The sequence below is a fragment of the Ooceraea biroi genome, chromosome 14 (genome assembly GCF_003672135.1).
Source record: "Ooceraea biroi isolate clonal line C1 chromosome 14, Obir_v5.4, whole genome shotgun sequence".
Classification (NCBI taxonomy): domain Eukaryota; kingdom Metazoa; phylum Arthropoda; class Insecta; order Hymenoptera; family Formicidae; genus Ooceraea; species Ooceraea biroi.
In genome coordinates this window covers 6,429,167-6,445,751 of record NC_039519.1, presented here as the reverse complement: position 1 = coordinate 6,445,751, position 16,585 = coordinate 6,429,167, and the positions used below count along the sequence as shown (strand labels likewise).

The following is a 16,585-nucleotide window of genomic DNA, read 5'->3' as shown; positions in this document are numbered from 1 at the left end:
TCTCGATGGCTGATCGTCGTTCCCCTTTTTCCTGTCCCGCACGATCGTAAACGCTCGAAGCCCTGCCAGGAGGCAATGGCTCTTATTCCCTCGGATATTGTTATGTGTCCTATACACAGCGACATCGAGATACCGATACGAGACGATCAACGTCGAAGATCTTCCGACGATATACATACGCGTTGCGTAACGTGTAGCGTAACGCGACGAAACTTTCTCGTTCTTTGCAATCATTAATGTGTCCTCCTCGATTGTATTGGCAGCTTATGTAAATTTAAATGGCAAAAATGTGCACATACAATATAAAAGCTAACATCCCCCGGTACTCTCTCCATTAAAGAAATAAATTAAAATGTACGTAAATTTATAGAATGCCATAAAGATTACAGAAAATGACTTGTTCAATAAATTAAGATGGAGAAAACATCTTCATCGAAGAAGATATTTCTGTACGACATCGCGTTCTTCTGAAGTTATGAATATTTGGTAACGGGAAGAGACAATTAATTTTCCCTCGCTGATGACAAGTACACCAGGAAGTTACCCCCTCCGGTTGTGAGACGTGGAGACCGGGTTTGCTTTTGAGGAAGCTCCCTGCGCACCACGTGGGTTTACGTCGTAAACACGGAGTAGCTTTCTGTCGGTGGCTGCGCGGCGCTGCTCAGACTGGGTACACATTTAATTAGAGTCACGTCGGACCATAAACATAATCGTAATATGATAATTATACGGCGTCGGTGGGCCCAGCCCGTTCTCCCTCTCGTAAAGCGTAAGGTAAGGGGGCATTAACGGTGGTGGCTGGGCGCGGCAGGGGCGACCCACCACACACCGTTGCAGACTTAGAAGAGAAGCGGCAAGAAGCGTGAACGACTTCCTGTTGGACCTAAGCCGCGGCGCGAAAGATCGCGCGACGTTCGAAGAGGCTCGACATCCGCCTCCGCTCGGCGCGCGACGTCCTTGGTGCCCTATTTTATCTGTCTGTCGGCAATTAAGATAGAGTCTCTGGTCGCCGTTCACCGTCTCCTTCGTGTTTTACGGCCATTGTTTACACGCCATTCCTAAGTCTCGAACGGACACTCGAGAGGAAACGCAAGATGCTGGCACGCAGCTCGCCTGTCGGGTTCGCCCACGTTCGCTGAAGAAAAGCATTCCCCCGCGGAAAATAATGACTAATGACTATGAGTAGTCAACGGGAAAAGTCACTCAATCTCGTGTTTTATGACACCGCTACTCTTGGCAGACTTTACGCGATTATATTTACGGGAGACATCGAGTATCACGAGCGGTTTTGGCGCGAGGAATTATCGAAACCGAGTACGAGCGGAAATGTTTCTCTTCATTCGTATTTCCTCTACGAAGATATGTAGATGATAAGATAATAAGAAATCGGAAGTGTAATCGGCGGAGCGCGAACGGCAGACACGTACCTGCTTACCGCGAATCTCCTTTTCGCTATCAGGGATTCTCCGGCACACAGGTGCGGCTTCCGCGGATTCCTTTCTTTTTGTATGAAAGCACTCCTGCACCCTCACGCCATACGGATACGTGTAAAAATAAATATGTACAGGCACGGTTAGCGGCGTGGTCAACGCGCGGTGTAATAGCAGCGTGGCGTGCGAGAGAGTGTGTTGCGTGTTTCGAATGACAGACGTAAGGACAGGAGGTGAGCGAGCAACCCCCCATGCTCCCCTTCCGACATTCCCCTTTTAAAAACCATTTCCTCCTAACGACCGTGGCTGCTTTCTGCCCGTGGCGATCGTGCTGCTCGCTTGATCTGACGGAATCGTTACGGAAGTTTGCGGATTACCGCAGATACTTATTCTCTCCTCGTTTACGGCTCGAAGCACGAGCTTCCATACTCTCGACGTCAAGATTTCTTCCTTCTTCAAAATCCCACGATCCTACGGCGATGAGTAAAGCAGTGCACGTTGAAAGTTACTCGGGATCGATGCAGCATTGAAAATCGACGATTGATCGGTCTTTTACACGAAGCATATTTTTAAATAATTCTTTCCTGTCGTATCGCGGGTGTTGCGATTAATTGTTGCGACGGTCTCTTTTGTCTCTTAAAGTGCAATTTGCGCGAATCAAGGGTGAAACATCGTTCGCGCGTCGATCTATTCACTGACAGCCGACGCGTTGTGTGGTCAACGTCGAACGCGGACAGTTCTGGACCGACTCTTCCTGCTGTGCGCCGCCAATAGAAACAGCATCTCTCGAACTCGAGCGTTTGATTGCGCGCGTTATTATTAGCGAGCTTCTCCACGGCCGCCGCGTCTCATTATATGACGCGTTGCTCCGCGCCATAGTAACTAACCACACGGACGAATAATGATCGATTGCCGATGTGTATCTCGGGGCGTGCTCGTGCCTTGCCCGCATTGTTTATGTCCTGAGCTAACGCGCATTAATTAATTATATCACAACTATTAATTACCGATGACAGTTATGAGACGTTAATCTTTGCGCTGACGTTTCTGCTTTACAAGTCGCTGCTATGTAATCTCCCAGAGAGATTTTTCAGCTGCGCTCGTAATATGTTAGATAAATATGTAGAGTAAAATTATGCAAGACATATTATTCGTGGAAGAAGAGCGTGCTCTCAGATATCATCATAAAGAATTTCCTACCAAAGATGCACTTTCGTGCGCGCGCTTGTCTCCAACTCGCGTACCACGTTTATGTCCGTCTGTCGCGACATATCGCTCGCATTCACCGGAGCGAGGACGAAGATCTTCTTCCATTTTTCAGCACACGTGGGACGCACGTACGTGGATTCGGAATCGCGCGTGTTCCCCGTGTGCCCCTCTGACGGACCATCCGACTCGCTCGGAACTAAGCTTCCGCAAGAATTTGCGTCGCGCCACGCTCCCAAGGTTCGCGCGCGGTGACGACCTCGTTAAATATACATGCATTTTACGGATATGGATCCATATCCCGCGGAAGGGAGGACCTCGCTCGTCTCGCTCCCTCGACGCGAGTGCGATCAAGCGCGCGGGTGTGGCAACTGCCGAGTATCCACACCGGGTCTGTGGTAAACACGGACAGACTGACTGACAGACGGCGTACGCGTGTCACGCGGCTTCCAATTCCGTCTTATCACGCCTTCGGATCGAATCCACCCTCGCTAGGGGCAGGGACGAGAGTCCCTACGAAAAATGCGAGTACCATCTTGGATTATGTCCACCATCGACTCGTGAAACCCTGTTTGCTCGACGTCGACGTTCTCGAATTTCCGAATTGTTGCGTCTGCTGCGTTCTTGCTCTTTGTTCTTTCAGAAGTTCAATCAATGTTTGATCGCTTGTGAGCGCGCACTTGCGGCCGATTAGGCGAGTCTCTTGTCCACATTCGTGATCCTAGCTTAGCGTTACTGTCGCCTCGCAATGTCTCGTCTCGGTGAAACGTTTCGGTGGGTTTCAGGTCGAGTACCGTCGCTGTCAATACGTCCCTTCCTCGTTCACGTGCGCACCGTATGCGTGCCGTGGTGTGTGTCACGCGATGCCTATGCGAACGCGTTAACATATGTGGGCAGAGTGGCCGCTATCAAGGCTTCATCCGTCCGGTGCATCTCTCTCCCTCTCCTCCCCCTGCTCTTTCTCTCTCTTTCTTTCTCTCTGCCATGAACAGTGGTTCTCACGAGTTGACAGTTTACGGTCTACAATCTATCAATAGTATGTATTCCTTCCCATTGCTTCACGAGAGCTGTCGGTGTATCCAAATTTTCAGGGTACCTACCGTTGTATTGGGTTGGCCAAAAAGTAATTGCGTTTTTTTTATATAAATAAAAGGCGAATTTTTCATGGGAAACAAAAACTTTATTAAACAATATATTGTCCATTTTGTTTGATTATCTTTTGCCATTTTTCAGGCAACTTCATGATTCCGCGCTCAAAAAAGTTCTTATCTTTTTCAGCAAAAAACAATTCCAACAACGATTTGATATCCTCATCAGCAGTAAAGGTTTTACCATTCAAGGCGTTTTGCAAAGAACGAAACGAATGGTAGTCTGATGGTGCCAGGTCTGGCGAATATGGTGGATGTGGTAACACATCCCATCCAAGCTGCAACAATTTTTGACAAGTGACCAAACTTGTACGTGGTCTAGCGTTATCATGGTGAAACACAACACCTTTGCGATTCACCAATTCTCGACGTTTCTGTTTGATGGCAATCCAGTTGACGACAGTATACGTCTGAATTAATGGTTTGATTCCTTGCAAGCAGCTCGAAATACACAATACCTTTAAAGTCCCACCAGACTGACAGCATAATCTTTCTTTGGTGAATATCTGCTTTTCCAGTGCTTTGAGCAGGTTCATCACGCTTGCTCCACGATCTTTTTCGTTTGACGTTGTTGTAGACGATCCATTTTTCGTCGCCTGTTATCATACGTTTCAAAAATGGATCATTTTCCTCACGTTTCAAAAGAGAATCGCGGATGTCAATACGCTTAGTGAGATGAATTTCTTTGAGCTCATGTGCTACCCAAATATCGAGCTTACTAATGTATCCAAGTCGTTTTAAATGGTTTTCAACACTCGATTTCGATACGTTAAGATTCTCAGCAATCTCTCGTGTCGTTAAACGCCGATTGGAATCGATCAGTGCCTTTATTTTGTCATCATCAATTTCGATTGGCCTTCCTGAGCGTGGTGCATCTTTCACATTAAAATCTCCAGATCGAAATTTAGTAAACGAATTTTGATACTGCCGCAGTTTTAAAGCATCTTCGCCATATACATCAGATAACTTTTTATGAGCTTGCACAGCGTTTTTCCCTTTTCGGAAGTAATAAAAGAAAATATGAGGAAAATGTTCTTTTTGATTTTCCATTTTGAAATCGACGGCAAAGAAACAATTGTTAACGAAATCGTGTACTTTCTTTTTGTAAAACAAGCTTGAACTGTGAGTTGTTAACCTACATAATGAATTTGCGGTTTAGAATGAAGTTAGTTACATTTGAAGACATGTATGTCCATCTATTGGAAAAAAAACGCAATTACTTTTTGGCCAACCCAATAGATTTCATCAAACAATCTTTATCGCGCATTAGTAATCTTATTTAAGGTGGAACACGACAGAGTGTGCGTATGTGTGTGTGGTCAAGGTGTAGCCTCTACGAAAGCCAATTTACCAAAGTAATAAGTTGTATTATGAAAGTCCTCGCCGGTAACGAACAAGGAACGTTAACGACCGTTCTCGTTTCTTTGCACGATGCCCGCGAACCCTCGATTATTTTTCGCACTAATGAACGTATATATACACACTGCCGGGGCTGGGTGTCACTGTCCGCGCTTAATGCGATTGCAGTTCACGATAAGATGCTGCCTCTTGGCAATCGTTAGCGTCGCTTTCGCCCCGCTCGCTTTAGCCTACACGCACGCGTTACCCTCGGCGCGCGTGTGCGTGCAAATTCGCTCTCAATCTTATTAAAATCTCTCCACCGTGGACGTTCTGTTCTATCCTTGACCTTGGATGCTTCGCCGTCCGAAACGCACTCGCTTCGCTCAAGTTTCTCTTGATGTCGTCGTGTTCGTCGTCGTCTTTCACGTGTGCGTTTACACTCGGAAACTCGACAGCAAAATTTCGGAATAGGGAGATATCCCATCGATGCGAGATCGAATCGATGATTGGCTGAATTCGTTGGCCTGGAATACCGGCGAGGAAAACGAGCGAGCGTCACCGACGCATACGAGAGATTGGGAAGCAAAGAGGCATAAGAAACGGCAGGGAAGAGGGGTGAGGCAGGGGTGGAGGAGACCCGGCGAAGCCGTCTTATCCCGAGGGAGCAGAGGCAACATGGGAAACCAATTAGCCGAGGAACGCCACCACCGTGCCGTTAGATATGAGGCGAGCTCGATAGTACGCCCGCTGGTTGTTGCTGCCGGTTTCGACCGTGTTGTTGGTGGTACGTTGGCCGCCGTTATCGCCGGCACCCGCAAACCGTGGGCCTTCCTTCGGCGACATTCAACCCCGTCGCGGAGATCGACGATGCACGGGAATTAAAATCCCACATTTCGCCGAGGTCCGCCTCGAGCGTCCACCTCGAGATATCGCGCTAATGCGAGGGAATCCTCTTCCCCGCTTTCTTTCCCTTCCTCTCTCCCTTGTTCCTTTCCTTTCTTTTAATGCGATATCATATCGTCGATGTCGCGATGTGCGCTATAACGCGACCCGGCGCTAAGAGAATAATATTCTGCGACGATCTTGTGACAATCGCATTTGGTAATTCTATGAATAAATTTGACAGGAAGTCCGATATTTAACACTTCTGTCACTTGGAGCAATTATTTTATTCGGATGACGTTAGATCAATATTAATGTGACATTGACGCGGATGAAAAACTTACGAAAACTGTTTAATGAACGTTGAAGAATTTCGGAATTGCATATTCTGCCTAATTTATACATATTCTCTTATATCTTTAAACGTAAATGATATTATACATAAAATAAAGTAGCGGAAATGAGAGCAAATGTAAAAGGGAGAACAAAAAATACGTATCTTCCTTTGATTAATTAATTCTCGCGGAGAGGATGTAGCAAATGATCCGGATTCTGTACGAAAGCCTCGCTTGAGGTCTTGTGTTGCCGTTATAAATCCGAAAGATTCGAGAAGGAAGATGATGGTGGTTCGTCAGCGCGGATCACCTACGGCGCACCGTCGATTATTCGTGGTCGCGGCGGTTTTTTGAGGTGGACGATCATTTGGGAGTCTAATTTATACGTCGGTTAAATTAAAACGACTGCGGTGGCGGCGACGGCGAGACGAGAGGTGGACGCATCTGCAAATCTGTCGGATTCGAGAGAACGAGAGCGAGAGCGAGAGCGAGTGAGATGGGAAGGTTGAAAGAACGAAAGGCACTGTATATACAGAGTCGGGAAGTCGAGAGGCTCTTACGTGAAGAGTGGAGGAACAGGGAGTACCCCCAAAGAGAGAGAGAGAGACAGAGGAAGAGAAGGAAAAAAGAAAGAGAAAGGACTATCGTGATTAGGGAGGAATGTTGATTAGATCCATCAGCTGGTCGAGTGCGGGCCCTCCTTCCTTCTCGCTGGACCTTTTGCCTCTTAAACTCCCTTTCCCCCTGGCATCTTTCTGACCCAAACTCGGTTCTGTTTCTGTAGACGTACAGTTCCTGTTCCCGAAGTCAGTTCATCATCATGCAGCCTGTTTTCACTTCTTTTATACTGAAACTGTGCTACTGAAGAAAACGTATCGAATAACTTGTGTTGAAATCTGATTAAATTCAAATGGAATTATATAAATACATTACATATCAATTCCGAGATATTTTTTAAATTCTAATTTAGTTGAGGTCATCTGATTAATACTATCTCATTGTTTCACTCTGCATTGACGCTTTATCGTCAAAAGTAACAAAAGAGTATTCGGCAAAATCAATATCGCGAACATCTCGATGAATTTGACGACGCAGGGATCCTAGCGTTTCGATATCTCGGATCGAAACCCGTTTTCGTGGCGGGCATGTTTCCGATAACGTCGCCGCGCGCCAATGGCAGCAGGCAAGCGATGGATGCAGTAGGAGTCGTAAAAGCGACAGCACGAATCTGGACTCCGTTTTATTGAAAACACGCCAAATACCTGGATTCCATATTTATGACCGGCCGGACATCTTCTCCCCATGTCGTGCCTGACGCGTCGTTCAGCTTGTGCGTTCACCCCGCGAAAGGAGACGGAGGATTGGCCGGGGCTTTCCGAAACAAACCGCTATCCGTCTCCCGTTTCCTCTTGCCCCTATCCTCACTCCAGCGACCATAAATTTGTTTCGTTTATACAACCATTAAAATCATTCCCAGTCAGGTGTACATCTTGTTAAAGCCTAAACTCGCGGCCATTTAATCGTTCAAATCTTGTGGCTATCGTTAGTGCGGCCTCTAAAATCTCACCTACGTTTTTCTTTACTCCATAAAACCGTTAAGAGAAAAAATTTACGTCTCTAGTTCTAATATGAGTGACGAAGGAAGAAGACATTCTTCCCAGTTGAACATCAGCCACGTACACGCGATTGCTTGCTCGGTATTATTATTAAACGGCGTGTCATGTTATTCCTGAGACGAAAATGACGATAGAGTTATTGCGATCGTCTCGTAGCATCTTGGGTGTTTAGACAGCTTCCTGATTTTCTCGCGGAGACTGCTTCAGGATCAAATTAAGTCGATGTTATAAACGTTGTATCCTCCGGGGCAGGTAGCCCAGTTGCCTTGAAAATCCATCCCGGACACGTCTCGTTTACTTCGTGGCTAGAACGCTGACTGCGATCCTGGTATGCTATTCCATTACGAAGAAAATGTAAATATAATTGTAGCGTGCTGACATAACGGTAAGATAATCCGCCGAGCGGAGGCGCTGCCACTGCAATAAATCGTAATTTATGATCCCTATACGCCCGCCGGTATCGCCGAGAAATTCAAGACTATGCGGACAGAGAGAGAGAGAGAGAGAGATTAGAGAGCTTCTCTCTGTTTCTGCTCTGCCTCTCACGAGCTCATCTCCGTCTCTCTTCCGAGCGCTCTCGCTTCGCTCCGTGGAACGGCCAAGAAGGCACAGACTCTCGATCTGGGTCCAGTCGATGGGCATGCTTACAATGTGCTGCCTCCATCTATCGCCATCTTCGTCCAGTCAGCTCCGCTCGTCTCTTTCCAACTCCGATCCGCTAGTCTTCTCCGTCCTTATCATACCCGTCCGCCTCGTTTATGTCTTGTTCTCTTAGCCTCCTCTCGAGCTCTTGAGCACCAATAAATTAATTGCGGAGATTTACGTATCTCGCCCGTAAACCAGTCAGCGAGACTAATGCTTGGCCTCTAATTGCATAATTATATGGCATTATGTTACGACGGCCAATTAATACGCGCGTACGGCGATTCAAAAGCGCGGACTTGCTCGCGCCGCGAGTAAGTCGCGTTCCCTCGCGATCTTGTGCAATTCCGCGCGGAACGCGTCATGCACCGAATCACCGAATACGCGTATAACGCATTTGCATGCGCACCATTCGGCGAGTGATCATAATTTATCGTTCGCGAGGATGACGACGAACGCGCGCCGGCTATGCTTTATGGGGAATATTAAAAGCGACTCCCGATTCATCACTCGTCCTGCACGCAGCATCCCGCATGAGATGTCGCACATTTCACGAGACATTCCGCGTAACGTTACGACAGCTCTAACAATGCCCGAGTGCGTCAAGGCGCGAACTGGTCTCGCCAATACCGCTGTTATTCGGCCTTCGAGCCCTCACTTTCGCTCCCCCGCGCAAATTTCGCCGATCGCTCTTCGAGGGGTTCCTCGATGACTATTACTTCCGCCGAAGGACGTATTCTCGTGGTCCAGAGGAGACATTTTTCCACGACGGGAAGGAAACGTACGGTATGAGCGAGCGGGGGTGGAATATGAGATGCGGGCAACTGATTTATTTAAGGGGCAGGCCAGACATCCGGTTTGTCGAATTACGCTTTAAGAGTGCCCGTAGTAGACGGACTGGCAGATACAAACGGAGACGGACGGGACGGACGTGCGAGCGAGAGGCAACGGCGTGGAACGAGAGCGCGTAGCTCGTCGACCCGTTAACCGTTTATCATTGCATCGACACGAGTCACGCGGTGGACCCTACTGGCCACTTAAAAAACGGCGATTCAGCCTTTAGTAGGAAGTGACGTCAGCTTTGAAGGTACATCGTCAGTCACAGTCAATGCGCAACGTAAATCTCAACGACCGTTTTCATCGAATGGGCCTCAAAGTCGCCAAACGGACCATTTGTGAAATTATTAGATTTATTAAATAGCTTAAAGTATGAGACTATGGATTAGAGATTGAGATTGCAAGTTGAAGAATTGGACTAATTAGAACTTTATAGATATGGACAAACAAATTCCAGCTTGAAGTGATGATATTTCATGATATTTGAGCTTAAGAATTACAGCAGCTGTCATGTGATTTTTTAAAACAATTAGTATGTTCCTCAAGAGAGTGTTATTGAAATGATATCACCGGAGCAATTATTGCGAGCACGGTCTGAAGATCATCCGCCTTGACGACCATGATCCCTCGTTTCACGCTGGGTGCCAGTAGGAAGCGGACCGGCGACGACCGATGCATTATTAATGTCCCCCTTGGTCGTTACCACTCTCGTATTTACTTGTTCGCGCGATCTGTGGGCCCAGCACAGTCCCTGGGCAAATAGCCACTTGAAGATCGCGAGTAATTAGTCAAATCGAAGAGTGAAGGATTCTAATTGTACGTACCTGTGCCCATTGCGCTCTTGCTTAAGATTCCGTTGATTGAACAATCAACGGAAATTACGTTTGATAAAAATTAAGTTTCTGATTCTACATTTTTTATAATCTTTTTATTAATATATATTTTATTTTTCTCGACCCAGAAAAACACGTATACATAATTACATCATATCAGATATACATGTTTTATTGTTGTTTTATAGTATTTTAGTAATCTGCGATAAATAACTATTTAGGTTATTATTTTTAATTGCTCGCATTTCGTGTAAATTCTGCTGAATGTCCATTTCGGCTGCTGCAAACTAGTAAATTCACGTGATACGTCTCCGCGGCAGTAGATCCTCTAGAGTTGACCGTGTAACGATTTCAGGCGAGATATGAGAGCAGGGAGCAATCGAGGGAGGGAGTCGGTACATTATCGCGAAGATGACGCCTATGACAGCATGTGGGAGTAGCTGTCACTCATTGTTGCCCGGCCAGACGTGATATACCCAGACATTTCGCTTCGTGATATCGAGAGATTCGCCCGCTTCAAATTCTTACCCTTCGACCTCGGCACGGGATCAATAAACTGGCACGTGCAAACATAGCTTTTTGTCTGATGAATCTTGAAAAAAGGCACGAGAAAAAGTTGCTCTCGCATTGGTCGTTACTTCCCGGGGGATATCGACGATGTTGTGGCACGGCCGGAAAAATTCAGTCCGTGCTCGAAAAATAAAAGCCGGCGACTCTTGGGATCAGTCCGTTCGTTCATCGTACGACTGTTATAAAGAATCATTCAATGAATAGCCTCTTTGCCCGACCATTCTGTGTCTGCCATGATGTAACACTTGGAAGCGCGAAGCGACGAATTGCTTTAGATTGACTCACGATTCATTATTCGTACATCGCCAAGTAATTCGTGCTGGAGTTGGCTGAGTTTGTTCATTTAGCTGCTTATTCCATCGTCAGACTCGGACGATGCAGGTGATCCTCTAATAATCTAGAATATTTTTCGCTGTACTGCAACACCGTCGAGTCGGTTTGCAAACTCGCAGTCTGCAACACTGCAGGCGCATTTCGCGAAGGCAATTCCCCGCGTGTCTCGACGGTGCCGTGGTCGTTTCATTTCTTTTCTCCTACGGCGAATGATTTTGTACGAGCGTCATTATCACACGGCTACACCTGCGGAATAAACGATCGAATATTTACGACGGGCATTCGTCGCGCGCGCACGCTCGAGCTCCTCCACGCTCCCAGTAAATCTGTTGATTCGTAAGACGTGCGCGTCTTGTCGGGATCCCCCGAATTATTTAGGTATGCCGGCAGCATTTTCGTGCAGAGGTACGTGTGCTCCGTCTTTAATCGAGATCGAAATCGGCCCGACGCGCTGCCATCAATGGCGTGCACATACTCGTATACAGGGTGTCTTTGCAAAAATTTCTTGTGGAAATTACGGTGTAAAATAGACGTAAGCTTCCAAATGGGAGATTATTATAGTTAATTGTTGGTGACAGGACATTCTATCTCGTGATGCACTATTTTCGAACGTTTGATGACATCAATTAAATGCTGTATTGTTTCGTTCATTTTGCACGATCATTTGAGATCATTAATGTTGCTTTACCGAGCGCGCCAAAATAGAACATTGTGAATGGCAATTAATCTTAATTGTATCTCATTCAAGAAGTATCGATCATTTCTGCAATCGGTTTTATTAATACGTGTTCTACGTCTAGGCAGTGTCTGTGATTCTATAGAACCGTCGAAGACACCTTGTATGTATATGCGTGTTCAGCGTGGTCGCTCGAAAAAATTCTCAACGCACGTTAGCGTGACACGCGCTTCACAAGCCAGAAACTTTTACTTACACGAAAGACTATCAAAAGCGAAAATAATATGTATAACCGTCACGATAGCATCTCGCGACAAACGGTGGTCGATTTTCAGTCTCATAAATTTTTGGACCTCGCATTCACAATAGACGATAGGCTAGATGTATAATTAATAGCTAGCGACAACATAAGGATGAGAAAATAAAGACAAATAAGAAAGAATGAGGAAGGGCGATGCAAGACAATCAGATGAAAACTAATGTGGTTGAAATGAAAAGCAAAGTGCGTACATGAATATAAAAATTGCGGCAAATATTCATATTGAAAAGAAGAATCTAAAAATTGTAATTGATATTAATTTCTAACTTTCTTGTTGTTATAGAGGCCACCTTCTTCATCGCTTTCGTACCCCGGCGCGGGTGCTAATGACGATGCACGTAGTCCCGGAAGTGGTGGTACACCCGGACCCCTCAGCCAGCAAGCGCCAGCTAGCCTGGATTCATCGGACCCCGGTAAGTCCCATCATGTTACAAGAAAAAAATGCACGATAAAGAATTAAAATTATTTTTATTCATGACGCAAATTTATGATGCATTTTCGAGTTTGTATTAAATTTTTAACGGTGAACGCAGTAGTTATTCCCAAGCGATTTAATGTTAGGCGTGTCTCAGGATCGTATAGATTCGGGACCGGACGTGCGCGTAGGTGACGAACCATGAAAAATTTTCGGATCGATCGGTCGAGCCGGATCGATAGTAGCCTAAAAGTAGGTCTCTTCCGCGCGCGGGACGACAAACGCGTCCAAGCACGACTGGCGCGGGTGACGACGGCTAGGCAGGCTAATGACAATATCACGCGACGAGCAACGAGTTGATGACAATCAAGACGCGCGGCTAGCCCGGGACCCCACGGGCCTTCTACACGCCCTTCAAATTTTACGAACACGAACGCGACCGTCTCCACCATCAAACTCGCGGCAACGCCACCGTCGAGGCTAATGAGCAGTCCGCCGCAATGGCGTAGTCACCGGAGATATTATCGCGGGGCATAATTTAGCGAGTTTCCATTTCCGTCATTTTTCAAAGCGATCGACTTTGACAAAGTTACACACGACGCACGCAAAATCAGTTTTCTGGCTACACTGTATTTGCGCGGATGTTGCGCTACGCAAGGACTGTTGCAGTCTCCTGCGGCCTGGCGACAAGAATATATTTCTGTACGTCTCCTGTGATTTATTCGAGCGGTCGTTAGCGTGCGATAACGAGAATGCCCGTCGACAGCGTCGACCGAGAGTTTCGGTAGTGGCGAATGAGCCGCGCCAATGGTTAGCGCGACCGGGTTCAGTCAGTCACCGGAGGGTATACAAGTTCACGACATCATCCCATAAAGATTCATTAAGGTCCGCCGTCTCTATATTCGTTCTGTCGTGCCAACATTATAGTGCCGCGTGGCGTGCCAGTTCGGCCGGGCGTGCACGCACATACATACATAACGTGCACACGGCCGAGAAACAAAACGGTTGATCAATAAAAATCATAAGCGCGGGTTACATCGGAGCGACAACAAGAAGTGGGCAGGAAGACGGAGGCGACGACCATCGGATGACCGGAGAGGGAAAGAGAGAGAGCGGGCGAAAGATGAGAAAAACAAAGAGAGGAAGGGAGAGAGAGCAATGAATGGTGGTTCTTGAAATGGTGTCGCATAACGCTCATGTTAAGAAGCAGCCGTTGCATCTTCGTTGTTACTTTAATACCCGACGATGCAAATGGGCCGCGTGCAACGGCCGTTTCGTGACGAGATACGAATCTGCCGCGCGAGATTTGTCGCGGAAAAGTGTCGACGAGGGTCCCGCGCGACTTTCTTTCAGTCGCCGTTTTATTTCCGTCGATCGCTTAGTCATACGGGTTCTTTGTACTTTTACTTTGACGTAATCGTTCATTTTGATCGCATACTGATAATTGGTACGTGTAAGCGACGTTGAGGAGCTCGATGCTTTCAGAACAACGTGTCTCCGAGTCGCGTAACACGCACGTTTGTTGTTATTAAATCACAGTTACATTCTTGGATTGATCGCTGGGAGCGAAGAAATGCTAAATATAGGGCAGTCTCTCCGCCAGCTTTAAATTATCAAATTATATTGACCGATATCCTCTCGTTCCGGAGTAATGATATCGTCTAATGGAAATTTCGCGTGCCGGTAATATTTACCAAGTTTTCTGAACGTTTAATTAGAAATTCGTACGAAAATTACAAGGAGAGGCAAGTAACGTTACTTAACACGTGACACGTATCCTTGACTCTCTACGTTGGGAAAGTTCCTTGAGGATAAGCGTTTTCTGCACTCCCCCCGTATGTGACACGTACATGCGACAGCGTTAAGTCATCTCCAGATTTAATATTCGCGAATTGAGCGTGCGTGTATCGCGGGCACGGGCTACAGCTGATTCGTGACCAGATATCAATCTCCACGTGCACGCGCGAGATCTGTCGTGAAAGAGCGTAGAACCTGGGAGTTTCGCACGTGGCTGCTATAGAAAGTGCAGCCGTTGACGCACGCGAGACCGTGAGAAAGAAAGAGAGAGGAAGAAACGGAGACAGAGAGAGGGAGAGGGAGAGAAAAAATTGATGGCTCTCCCGCACAGCGTGCAGCGACAGGAACATAATAATCCACAATCGGCGCTTTCACCGAGCGACGATAGCGCGTTCGAAGAATGTGCACGAGATGTGGTGTCCGGTCCAGAGTCGTTTAGTTTTCTTACGCGAGCGTGATCCGATAGACCCGTTGATGAAGATCGTCGATTGGCTGGAAGGTATAATTTGTCGTCGAGTAAAAAGCGCAAGGGCACGAGCGGAAATGGCGAACGCAACCTGCGTGCTCCGTTTAATTACGCATAAATTGATTAGAGGCGTTAAAGCAACTCGATCGTCGTGATACATTAGATTCTTGCGGAAATACCGGCGAGCTTAGGCAAATCGTTGCTGTCGACATAAATTACACTCGCGCGATAATGATCGACGGTGGGATTTATAATTATCGATTAGTTCATAATTACAGATTAGATTAGGATTATTATTAGTGGATTAGCTCGCGCCTGCGACACGACACTTCCGTTATCGATATCAGCGACAGACGCGCACGCGCGTATTTTAATTGCCTTCTGAAAAATCAGAGGATCCGCAGGCGCAACGGCGTTATCCGTTACGTCGCAACGCGTTCCATATCTCTTCCCGACCGCGGCGCACGGGCAACACTGCGTATACGTCATTAACGCGAAAGCACGTCCACGGGCTTCGAGAAGCGAGGAAACGATACGAGCGTCGAATACATTAACGGACGCGGTCGCTGCGCGACGAATAATCGCTTGCATCGCCATTCCGTGCGCTCCGAAATGTCGTTAAACGATACAACGAATCGATTCACCCCACGATAAATAGACCCATCCTCTCGTCAATTTCCAACGGTGTCGTGTTGTATTTGAACGCTTCAGACACCTCGAATGATAAGTGCGCTGATAAATCATTAGCAAATCGTGCACGAAACAATTAAATAAAATTTGCGAATTTTTTAACGCAAGAATCGGCAGCGTTAAAATGGCGAAAGACCGAAAGCAAGGCTTGAAATATTAATAGACATCTATGCTTGGCGCGACGAGCGTGTATGGACGAGCGTACAGGTCGATTAGGGGGTCTCACCCCTGCGTAGACGTGTAGTATCGACGTATGTAGACTCATCGCTTGTACGTACGACGCACAGTGGGATGAAATGCAAATCTAGCTGGACAAAACTCTAAGATCAGCTGCAGCTCTTTTTCCCTCATCATATAATGATATTTTTGCCGCAAATATAATTTCTGTTGAGATGTTGTTTTTTAATTCTTCAACCCTTCTTCGTTTAGTTTTATTACTAACATTCGCAAATCTTTTCTTTGGGCGACCGCCAACATCTTTTGTTGATGATTGAGACTTTATTTCTGAATTATATCAAGTTTTATACAAAATGAATAAAGATATTTTTCAATATTATTTAAAATAATCTTTCTCTCTCTCATAAAAGATAGAATATCTGCAAAAGTTGCAAAAAGTAGCGCACCGTTTTTACGATGTTTAAAATATGTAGTACAAAGAATCTAATCATAATATGATTTCTTTAGATGAAGCCGGATGAACCCTTTTCTATTCAATAATATAGTATACTAATCACAATAAAATAATACTTACTTTTTACTATATTTCTTCCAATATATAAGGATTTAAATAAAATAAATAACATAAAATAATAGAACGTAATTTTATCTTTCAAAGAAACATAAAAATATTAAAATTTAATTACAAAAATATATTTTTATAATTATGCAAAGACACAATGCGTTCCCAGTAAACAATTACTCTGAGAAACTAATTTTTATGGGCGTTGTTACAACATCAGAATGTTTTTTTACTGGCCTTATTAAGAGAGAATCTGCGTTATATAAGTATTAACAATACTTTACTATGTTATTTGACTAATTTAAAAATA

General features: G+C 45.9%; 1 protein-coding gene across 3 annotated transcripts in view; it reads left to right on the top strand.

Moving 5' to 3' along the window:
• The window catches only part of LOC105283299 (homeobox protein homothorax), a 429,006-nt gene that overhangs the window by 98,483 nt on the left and 313,938 nt on the right, over positions 1–16,585 (top strand). For all 3 annotated transcript variants that reach the window (XM_026975099.1, XM_026975100.1, XM_026975098.1), the window contains exon 7: positions 12,452–12,581. In XM_026975099.1, coding sequence (XP_026830900.1) covers positions 12,452–12,581 — 130 coding nt within the window. The remainder of the gene's footprint in view (positions 1–12,451; positions 12,582–16,585) is intronic.